The 12155-nt window shown below is 30.0% G+C and overlaps 1 protein-coding gene across 3 annotated transcripts in view; it reads left to right on the top strand.

Moving 5' to 3' along the window:
* Positions 1-12155, top strand: part of LOC107437955 (homogentisate 1,2-dioxygenase) — a 41737-nt gene that overhangs the window by 15074 nt on the left and 14508 nt on the right. Inside the window, exons 2-7 of one of the 3 annotated variants that reach the window (XM_016050104.4) lie at positions 543-963; positions 4780-4851; positions 6812-6900; positions 8761-8866; positions 8956-9015; positions 11333-11424. In XM_016050104.4, the coding sequence (XP_015905590.1) occupies positions 543-963; positions 4780-4851; positions 6812-6900; positions 8761-8866; positions 8956-9015; positions 11333-11424 (840 nt within the window). Of the gene's footprint in view, positions 1-542; positions 1010-4779; positions 4852-6811; positions 6901-8760; positions 8867-8955; positions 9016-11332; positions 11425-12155 lie in introns of all 3 variants that reach the window. The other 2 variants (XM_071185588.1, XM_016050105.3) reach the window with 2 other exon arrangements.

A 12155-nucleotide genomic window follows, 5' to 3' on the forward strand; every position in this document is an offset into this window, starting at 1 on the left:
GCAGAAAGATATTAGTGCTAAAGAGTTTTGTCGCAGATAGCTCAAAAAAATTCTGACACAGGGGGGCGACGCTACACCACCGCCGTGGCTTAGCCGTAGGTGCTCAATGGGTAACGATAAGAGAGTACCCATTTTGGCATTTCTGAGGTCAATGGGAAATAGACCCCAAGTGTATGCTATTAAAAAGGAGAAAAAAATTACACTGCTAAGGACAGCTGATAATATTAAAGATAGCAACCGCAAAACTGAAGGTAGGAAAATAAGATAATTAGCACATATGCCTGTAGTCTCTCTATGTATTCCGTTTCACTGTTCAGAACCCCTTCACATATTGGCATGTGCATGCAAGGCATAATAATTCAGACAGCAAAATGCATATAACTCTTTAATATTATATTTATGTGTGTGTGTTTAATTCGTTAATTTCTTATGTTTGTGTTGAATTCTAGTGTAATTTCATTTATTTTTAGATTAGTTTTGTTAATACAAACAAGATTTATAATTGCTATTTTCTAAGCAATGAAACAATTTTTTTTTTTCAGTATGGATCTTGCTTTGGTCTCTACAAATCATAAAAAAAAGAGATCTGGAGGATCATTGAAAGAAAAAAGAGAACCCACGAAAAAGACCTGGCGTGGACGCCTGTCTCATACAGACGAAAAGCCGTGGCGGAAACAAAAATTTATAGATAAGTGGACTGAAGATGAAAAATTTAAAGGGTGGCTTGCACGCCACCCTGAAGATCAAACTCTCGCGCGTTGTGTATCATGTAATCAAGAGCTAGTTGCCGGTAAAAGTGAACTTATTAAACATTCAAAAACTGTTAAACATATAAAATCTTTACAAAGCTTTGATTCTTCTTCCATTGTTGAAACTGAGAGCAGTCCATCAAAAGGAAATAGTCAACCCATGCTTGTATGGGTTTTAAATGATCAAGAATGTCAGGCCACAACAGAAGTTAAGGTGAATGAAATGGAATTGGTTGTGGGAAAAAATTGTTTGTTTCAGTGTAAAGATAGTTTGTATGAAAATCACGTTCATTGTTATTTTGCTTTAAATTTTGTTTGCATTATTGCTTCCCATTTTAAAAATGTTATTGTTTTAAACAAGGTTGGCAAGTTTCTGCCGAGGTGGTTAAAGCCACTGGTAGAAACCGGTTTCTGCCGCATTTGTGGCAGAAATTCAGAAAATGCCATAAAAGTACTAAGATTGACAAACAATGGATAATTCATAGAAAAAAAACAATTAAATGTTAAACAAAGTACAATTTATTTACAAAATTATCACCATTCAATATCAATTATTACAAAATCAATTATTACATAATCTATAACAAAAGACAAGTTTTGATGCAGTTTCTAAACCTATACAATTTCTCAATTTGCTATGCACAAACAAGAAATTTGAGAAGATTCTCTCAAGTCCAGCAGAACTAGCAGGCATTGCCATCAAGGAACAAGCAAGACTTGAGAAACTTTCATCTATTGCATATTTTTTAAAACTGAACAGCCATGTAGCAGCTGGGGTAGTTGTCAAAAATTGACTGAAAAATAAGTTTCAGGAAATGGGGCCAATTTGTTTTACAAAGCTATCACATAAGGTTCATAATCTGGGTTAATATTGGCGAGTAATATTTGGGCACTTTCTTGAGAACATGATAATTTCAATCCAAATACTTTGGATGCAGCATATAAGCTATCAAATGATAATCAGTAACTGCCTGTTTAAATCTGTATGTCACTTCTTTTTCATAAACAGCCATAAGATTCTCTTCCTTTGTTAGATTACTCTTTTGCGAATTAAAAAGTTTGTTACAGTTACAGGGAGTTAGATTTTTCAGTTTACTTAAACAAAATGTCATTAAGCAATTACTAGAACTAATATAGAAGTTTTTTTTAATTTCAGTCAGTTTTTGCCGGTTTTTACCGGTTATAACTAGTTTCTGCCACTGGCATGACAAAAACCAGTTTCTGCCGGTAAAAAGCCAACCCTGGTTTTAAATAATTATGCTTTTCACATATATTCACAATCTATAACCAGAGTTAGTAAGAATTAGGACAGATTGGATTAATCCACAGTATAAACCAGCGTTTAAACTGTCCAGTCTAAAACCCCTTTGTCTTAAACTGTCCAAAACCCTTTTATTCAAATTATGGCACAATTTTAAAAAAAATATTGTAAAAAATTAAAAGGTTAATTTTTGAGCACGAAACAAAATGAAGACAAGTTTTTGTTTGATTAAAAAAAGTTTATTATTATTTTTAATACATGCATTATTTATCCTTATGCAAAACATAATTTAGCAGTATTAAAAGCATATTTATTCATATTTAAAGGATAAGGTATTCACTTTAGTTGTTTTCAAAAGTTATAAATATTTTCCAATTACATTAATAGATTATAGCAAATTGTATAAAAAGTATCAAATATTTATTAATAAATGTAATTATTATGTGTGCAATGGTTACACATATAGAATTTTTACCTTTTGCCTAAGTTCAAGGTTTTGGACACTTTAAGACAGTCAGTAAAACCCGCACGCCCTGTCCAAAACCAGTTTAGAACGTCTAAAACCCCTACCCTGCTATAAAAATTTTCTAAATTGTAATACTGAAATTCATCTACATTTAACAAAAGTTTATTTCTTTTGCTTTATCCATGAATTAACCTTTTTTTAAATCAATTATGTATTTTATTTATTTATTTTAAGTAATAGTTTGTTGAGAAATCCGGAACATTAAATTATTAAAATTTGAGTTTTTTTTTTGAATAACAATTTTCTTTAAAATACACTTGTACTGCTAAAACTGCTTTGTGAAAAAGAATTTAAATTTGAATAGGAAAAAAGTTTTTCTTTAATTTGGATAGTAGGTATAGCCTAGCTTTTCTTTTTTAATTGATCTTTATAAAGAGTGTCCCCAAAATTTATTCAAGATTTGATTTCAATAGATAAGTAATTATTTAGTCTTAGCAAAAAGAAAAAAAAACAGTTGGACAGCTGACAATTTAGTATTGTATTTTATTAAAAACTCCTTATATAATACAAATCCTTATCCTTATATGAAACTCCATATTTAAATTTTTCTCCTGCCTTTTTTAAAAATATATTTGTAATCTTTCATGTTGCAATTCATTATATCATTTAAAATGAAAAAATATTGGTAAAGTATAAGCAATGGACAATCTAAAAAATCAAGTTCAACTTTCTGATATTATTTAATATTATATAATCTTTTTGATGTTATTTAAAATAAAGCAGTAATTTTTTATAATACAACTTGGGGTGAATTTAATATGTCTGGAATATTCGTAATATTTATTTATAATACTAATTTGTTGATGTATTAATGTTTTACATACAACCAAAGTTTTCCATATTTTGTGAGTTTTAAATTTTTTGCTTCTAAAAAGTAAGATACTGAAATTTAATAAATTATTTTCACACATGTTTTAATTTATGTATTTTTTTTTCTTTCTATTTTTACAAAATATTTCCAGTTTTAATGTATTGATTTAATTCTTTCTTTTTGACGTTATGCTTTCTGAAATTCATTATTTGTAATAAGATTTTAAAAAAAAATTTTTTTTTACTATTCCATTTGATATAATGAGCATAGAATGATATCTATTAATTATTTTGAGTTGATTTACAATTTTTTATTGTATGTTTATTTTTCATGTTCAAGTTTGTTTGTTTTTTCTTTTGAAAAATTGTTTAAGTATTACTTATGACACAAATTGTGTGAATTGATTTTTATTTCACTCATTTACACTATTAGTATTGTAGATTACTTTTAACCCTTTCGCGACAATTTTTTTTTACAACAGAGCAATTTTGGTAGCATAAACTATGAGTAGGGCAGCATTATGTACGGTAGTGCCATCCATGTTTTCTGAATGAAAATACCTTCAAAAATATTGGCAGGACTGGTGGGAAAGTCTCCCATTAGACACAGAAGTGTTTCTGTCCCAAAAGATTTTTTTGAAATTTGCTTGGGACGTATGTGTCCCGTTAGGCGCGAAAGAGTTAATATTTGACGACCGGGCTGGGGGGGGGAACACTTTATATGTACATTTTTCCGAAAAGTATCACCATGTGTTCGATTTTGATGATTACTAAGTTTTGACAAATCAGAATGAAAAATTTATTCTCCCCATGAGGTATTGTCCCACAGTGGACTGATCATAAAGGAACAACCCAGTGGAACACCGAAGTCAAACATCACTGGCTGTGGTCAGTAAGCGGGTGAGTGGCCACTTTGATCAGCCTGCTTAGGGACCTCATTAAACTGATATACTGTAAAGTGCTCGACTTCGCTCGCAGGCTGCCGGGATACCATCACCTCTTCAGAGGATCAAAACTGCAATGGCATGTCTTCGAATCATCCTGAGGAATGTTTCCCAGACTGTCATCAATAAACTCATTGTGCAGCTCTAGTGAGACATAAATAAAGTACCTACATACCATGAGGTTTTACATAGTGATGACTGCCAGTAGTGTGAAAAAAAGCTTTTCCTGTGGTCTTCATTTATCTTTAAATGTCTAGCAATTTTAAAGTTTTCTGTTTTCAAAGTAGCATCTGTTTAAAGTAGTTCAAAGTAGCATGGAAAAAAAACTTGTCATAAGTTTTTTTTAATGGTCTTAATTTAATAGTCTATCATTTTAAAATTTTTTAATTGATCAGTTTAAGTGTAGTTTTTGATATTATAAAATTTCATTTTTAAATTTTTGTTAGTAATGCCCTATTAATTTTTGGTGTTATAAATTTTTTTTTATAGTATCTTTCTGGTTTTGGCAGTGATCTCACTTCTGAAGATCCCAGGTGTCCTAATTCTTTGCCATGGGGCCAGGTAAATATTTTAACTTTAATAGAGGATTAAGTTATTCGATGCTAATTATAAGAAAAACATTATTTTTCACAATGTCTCGTCCAACGCTTTCATGATTAATTCGAACACAATCTGTTTCCGCTTGCCGTGGCCTATATCATACGAATAAGTCATCATTCTGCATTTTCTGGCGAGTCTACACACGCACTGAGGTAGATTTGATGGAAAACTTCTTTCACTCACATGTCCAACTCTGCTGCATTTTGCGAGAGACTACTAATGTTCAACTCCATAGCCTTGTGATTTTGAACCCAATCCAGAAGACAAGGAAACCCCTGAAACAAGTATTGGGGGAAATTTGCTTTTGTGGAGAACTTTTTGATGGAACTAACCCGCATTTACATGACATAGAGAGAAAAATCTCCCACGGTTAACCTGGGGGCGAGGGGAGGCTAACCATGAAAAGTTGCATTGTTAACAATTTTTCTGTTGCCAAATACTTATTAGATTAATACATTGCTATGTTAGAAGCAGTTTTTTAGCTATGAGTATATGCAGTGCACGAGAAAAATACTGTGAAGCATTTTTGGTGGAATAAGTAAAAGTGGTACCTGGTTTAGAAGATCAAACACGTTCCGTGTTTGATGGAAGCATATAAGGAACCTGATGTCATTAAATTTATCAAAATTCAAAGGATTAAATGGGCAGGCCACGTTATAAGAATGGAGGATAACAGGACAACCAAAAATGTTTTCAGTGCCAGGCCAACAGGTACAAGAAAATGAGAACAGCCAAACCTAAGATTTTTAGACTGCCTTGAAAAGGACCTACAAGTTTTAAGGATTATAAACTGGAGAGCCTTGGCTAAGGGAAGAATGTCTTGGCATAGGCTTGTTGAGAAGGCCAAGACCCATCCTGGGCTGTCATGCCAATGAGAAGAAGAAGAATATGCAGTGCACTCACTTTATATTGAGTGTCAACTTTTTATCAAGAATAATTGGAAGAAAATTCTTGTTCGTGTGCACATTTTGATTTTTTTTTCTTAAAAGTTTTTAAAAATATTTTCAATTCCTTAAAAGGTGCTTATTTTTTTGTTGAGAATTTTTTTTACCCACCCTGTTAAAACTCAGTTATGCCTGTTTTATGTTTATTACAAATTTTATAGGTAGTAAATATATGTAAAAGGTAGGTTTCTAAATTAATATTTTAGTCAAATATTAGCTTTTTATTATGATTTTGGCAAGTATTTATAATTGTTAAGTATTTATGTGGTGTTTTGGAGAGGAATGACAGTTCTTCAATGATAGGAGTATTTAATGACAAAATGATTTTTACATGTATGATGAAATATGAAATGTTTTTAGAAAATATTAAGTTGAAAAATGGGGGAGGGGCGGGGTTTAGGAACACATAATGGGGCTTATGAACACACAGACAGGGCTTATGAACACATAAGCAGTTGATTGTTCAGCAACAGAAAGAGGAATGAGTCTGGATGATAAAGAAAAAGGAGGGGCAGTGGTGCGGGGAAGTGGTGATAATGGTGAGGCGGGGAAGTTGTGGCGCTGGAATCACAGCGGCAGAAGAAGGGATGAGAGGGAGTTCTTTTTCTCATCCTGCATTTATGTATTTATTTATGTGAATCTACATATCTTGTGTGCCAAGTCGCTATGGAGCTTAATATTAACTTTAATATTTTTGTAACATTTAACATAAAAACTATTATGTTAGTTTCCATTTCATAATATGCTGGCTTTTAAGAGGTCGTCCTGATGTCAAAAAATTAGATATTTTAGTAAACTCTTGAATAAATATAATAGAAATAGATGTAAAAAATTTTGTATGACTTAAATTTAGTATAATCATAGATAAGGCATTGCAGAATTCAAATTTTATTCCCTTGTTTTTAATGCTTTCCTTAAATTTTACACTTGAATAACTACTTGTAGGTGCATACTAATAATTTGCATGATCATTTCAGAACAATCCACAAGTATGCCCGTATGGCTTGTATGCGGAACAACTATCTGGAACTGCCTTTACTGCACCTCGAGAGCACAACAGACGAACGTGAGCCAAATGTTTTTTTTTTTTTATGTATTCTTTTTTTTTTAATTATAATTTATATACAATATTTAATTATCCAGAGATGCCAGATTGCTCCAGTCAGCAAGTAGATATTTTCGAGTCTTTAAATGTATGATTCTTGGTTTAGTAAATTTGATTTATAGAGTTTTAATTCACCAATAGTTCTAAATAATTCACAGGCTTATGTGAAACGCCGCTTTGTTACAGTTGAGCCGCGTTGAGACCCTTTTAAAAATTGGCAAAATTAACTGAAAATCTGCAAATTTCAGTCTGTAGTTCTCTACAGTTTTTTTTAAATATTTTGTTAAATCCGAAACAGTTGTCATTTCTGAATAATCTTTGTTATAAACATTTTTTAGTTAAACAAAGTATATTAATTTCATATGTTAATATTGAATATGAAACGTATCTAATACAGAATAATAATGATGATGGATAATAATGGAAACATAATTTTACAATAATGATGGAAACATAATTATTCAACACCATATTACAATAAACTTTAACATATTGTGTTAGGAAATGCTGAATTGAAAATCTTATTGACAGAACATGTTAAATTGCATGTTATAAAAAATTTTTAGTGCTTAAACTTTCTGGTTTAAGTACTTTGTTTAGTAGGCTGCAAAAATGGGACATTGTTTATTCGGTCAAATTTTTAAATATGTCAGTTACCAATGGGAAAAATATGTTTTGTAAATAGATTTTTTATGGCATTAAAAGGCAGTCTAACTTCTGAACCAGTTTTGGTTTAAATGTTTATTGCATGTCTAAAATTTTAGGTGAGGAAGTTATACATTAGTGACTAGGAATAGTGACTTACACTAGTTATTCTATAAAGTCAGCTATTCTATCTAAAGGTCATTTTTTAAGTGGTTATTCTTTCAAAAATGAACTAATATCTATAATTCTCCAGGTTGCATAGCATTTTTAAAAAGTGCTTATTTTCGTTTTTTAAAAGCCCTTAAAAGGCGCTTTTTTGTTGGGTGATTTTTAAAAAGTGCTTAATTTTCCCTTTTCGGAAATAATTTTTCTTTCTTTACAGTGACAATTTTAGCCACATATTATGCAAAAGCGTGGTTTTCATATTCTTCTATTCAACGTTTTCACAAATTATTGAAACAAAGTGCATTTTAGCGTAAGCATTTTTAAAAAGTGCTTATTTTCATTTTTTAAAAGCCCTTAAAAGGCGCTTTTTTGTTGGGTGATTTTTAAAAAGTGCTTAATTTTCCCTTTTCGGAAATAATTTTTCCTTCTTTACAGTGACAATTTTAGCCACATATTATGCAAAAGCGTGGTTTTCATATTCTTCTATTCAACGTTTTCACAAATTATTGAAACAAAGTGCATTTTAGCGTAACGTATAAAAACGCCAATCATTTTACATGTTTGATTAAATGTTTGAAGGTCCGGATGTGCATATACTGAGCTGGATTCAGTGGGAATTATTCTGGCACTATCATGTGCAACTCGGTTGCATTTTCCAAGAGATTCTGGATTTCAGGTTCATTTTTCTCCCTCTGAAATCGAACCAAAAAATCCCTCTATCCTTTTATGGTGGCTATAATGTAATCAAGAAAAACAGTTCTTTGTCAGAAACTAGTTATTTTTATCATAATCATGTAAAGTCCTTGAAAATTATTTTGCATTTTATTAATGTATATAGTGCTTAAAATTTTTTTCGAAGTGCTTAAAAAAGTACTTAAAAGGTACTTATTTCTTGTAGAAAGATTTGGCTATGCACCCTGTTCTCTATACCTGCCTTGTGTATATTGATTACATGTTGATTTGTTTTGTTTTTAATACTAATTAATAAATGATTTTTTGCTAATTATTTAGGTGGTTCTATAGAATTAGGCCGTCTGTGTTGCATATGCCTTTCAAACCTATTAACTGTGGTAATCTAACTCATGATTGGTCAGAAAATAGTCCTAACCCCAATCAAGTAATTTAATGTACATTATATTTTTGAATTTTGTCGATTATGAGCATTGTTTGATATTATATAAAAATATTCTTGAAAATTATCTTTAGTTGAGATGGAAGCCATTCCCTATTCCTGACAGAGATCTTGAACAAGTTGATTTTGTTGAGGTAATGACTAAGTCTTATGTAATAACTTATTTTTTTGAGTTTAAAATGTGTAATTTTATCCCAGTGGCAGAATTTTTTATACTGATATCTTTCTGCACGATATTTTAAAATAACAAATATACATGTTACTAATTTAAAGTAACAGAAGCATCAACTTCAAAAAATGAAAAAATCTTTGGGATCAAATAAAAAAATTTTTTTAATTGAATATGTAATTTTTTTTTAAAATTCTAATATTATAGGATATTCTTGTATTTTGTAAGGGGGGAAGCACACTTATTATTTCCTTTTTATTAAATCATCATCACATTTAAATAAAATAAAATCCTTACGAGTAACTACCGGAAAAAAAGATCGATAGCAAAATCAAGCGAATCGGACTCTTCAAAAGGAGGTAACTAAATGTATGTTTTTATTTCAGTATTCAGTTGTAATCAATAATATTGTATTAAAAGTATCGGATTTCAAAAGCTATGAGGAAATCAATAGTAATAACTGCGTTAAAAAATAGAACGAAAATTTCTACAGAAAAGAAAACCAAATTTTTTACTTCCCAAGGGAAGAATCTTTCTGAAAGAACTCGGTAACGTTCTGTGACAATGTCGCCGTGTCGCAACGATCTCTGCCACGGGAATTTTATTGTAATTTTATCTTTCTTTACTGCATGATAGTGATACACATTTGGAAACAAGATAGTATAGTCATTAAACCTTTGCTTTGAATGCAGTTCCTTGTGTTTATTCAGGGTTCCCTAGAAAACTAGGATTATATCAGGGGGTATTAGTTTTGTGGCAAAAAGAAGTTTGAGAATAATAAATTTTTTAAGCAAAATTGGGAAAAATTATGCTACAAACTTGGAAAATGCCAATCTTCACGCTTGCCAAAAATATCCGATAAATTTAAAGTAAATTAGACTGATATCTATTATTTCTTGTAGAAATTCTGCTGCACTATAGTATCATATGTTTAAGTTTATGAAAATTAGAGTATTAATATGTGCAAAATACTCTTTGTTTAACAATATTTTTTTTAAAAATTTTTTTCATGCAAAAATATTTAATATTAATTATTCACTAGCTTAATAATATTATTAAATAGGCTAGTAATAATTATATTTAAAACTTGAGCTGTCTGTGCGAATTATGTTTTTAATCGTAACCACAAGAATTTCCAATTAAAAAAATTTTTAAAAGGTATTGCATAATTCAATTTTCTGTAAAATCCACGCGTATGCCTTGATGACTGATTCGACTCTATTAATGTTACACTNGCAGCACTTATTGCAGCGCGTGGTGGCTGCACCAAATACTGATTTCGGACGCTTAATTGGTTTCTTTTGTTTTGAAAATTTCATCATTTATTTGTATCAGTACAAGTCGTTTCTGCATTAAATTTCATTTGATTCTGATGATTCTTTCATGGTGTTGCATTTTCTACAAACAGCAGTTTACATTCTAATGGCATTGCTTATTACCCAAGTTGCTTGTACATTTATAATAATTTAAAATCAAATATGAAAGAGGATTTATTTGATTATCAATTGAGTTCCTTTCCTTCAAGAAGAAGATCTCAATACCCACACATGTCACCTATGACGTCAGTGCCAGATGATTGTTTATAAGCAAAATGGCATCTTAAATTTGATCTAAATTTTTTCATCTAAGTTTGAATGTTAATTAACGTGAGGTTAAATAAATATAAAGCTGTATCGCACATCAAATTTGTTGAAATATAATTTTTTTTATCTACGTCTTTTACGTAACTTAGATTTATTATTTGTTTACACATTTTATTGTAACCGTGATATATTTTTTGTTTTGTGTATCTGTGAACTTTGATTAGTTTGTTTATGTTCTGCGTGGCTTTGTGTTTAGTCTCTCTGTAAATATATAGTGAAAGAATAAAGACTCGAAATATAAAGGAAAATACAGTTACTTATGTAAACAAATGCTACGTTTCAACCACCAATCAGGATCAAGATACCCACACTGCTATCAGGTATCTTATTATCAAATAACTCAACTATGAATTAAAATAAATTGGTATTTTCTATTAACTAAGTTAAGGAATTTTAGTTTTGAAATTGTGTGAGAGTTCCGTAAATGTAATTTTTATTTTTATTGAATGGTATTCAGCCAAACATACTTTTAGTTTTTAAATGTATATCTTAAAGTTTAAAATATCATCGTAAGTCTACACATATCTTTATTAAAAAGTATTTAGTGAAGTTTTAAAATTTGTAACCTGATAAGTAATGAACACATACTTTTTACAGTTTCAATATTTTAAAATTATATTTTGTGGAAACATGTTTTAGGGTCTGAAAACAGTTTGTGGTGCTGGCGATCCCACAATTAGACATGGAGTTGCTATACATATATACCTGTGTAACGTATCCATGGAAGATAAGTGAGTATATTCGTTAGTTGATACAGTATATAAAATAAAGATAGTTTAACTTTTGTCCATGCTTATGAGAAAGCAATTTTGTTTTCTTTATTGTGCGCTTTCTCATTCTCTCAGAATTTCTCAAACAAATCGAGGTGTTTTATTTAATTCAAAGTTGCCCCTCCTCAGGTTGAATAAAGAAAACCTGGAAAGTACAGGGAATTTAAAAAATCACCTAAAATAACATTGAAAATGCAGTGAATTTTGAGTTTTTCTTTAAAAATTGGAGAAATACAGGGAATTTTGTTTCTTATTTTCATTTTTTTAAAAGTTGTAGCCACTCAAAATGCTACAAATGGGATATTTAAGGATGATATTTCAGTTATATTAAACTATTTCATTTACTATAGCATTATTTGTTTTAAGCGTGTTCAGCTGTTGCTTATTTTCTCTAAGTCAATTATAATTAATGTAGTTTGCTCATACAAGAGCACAGTGATTGTGTTTTTCCTTTTAATATATTGTGTATAATATATATGGGTCATTCTCACGAAAACTGTCATTTTTAAGTTCATAAAATCCCAAAAAAGTAAAGTGAATAAAAAGCTCTGAAACTTTTTATATTAATAGAAATATGTAATGGCATTATAAAGAAAGTATATATCCTATAAATTATACTTAATATTTAAATTAATTAATTTTTTAAATAATTAATTTATAATTAATTAATTTATAATAATTAATAATTAATT

The sequence above is a fragment of the Parasteatoda tepidariorum genome, chromosome 9, assembly GCF_043381705.1.
Source record: "Parasteatoda tepidariorum isolate YZ-2023 chromosome 9, CAS_Ptep_4.0, whole genome shotgun sequence".
In the NCBI taxonomy this organism is placed as follows: Eukaryota; Metazoa; Arthropoda; class Arachnida; order Araneae; family Theridiidae; genus Parasteatoda; species Parasteatoda tepidariorum.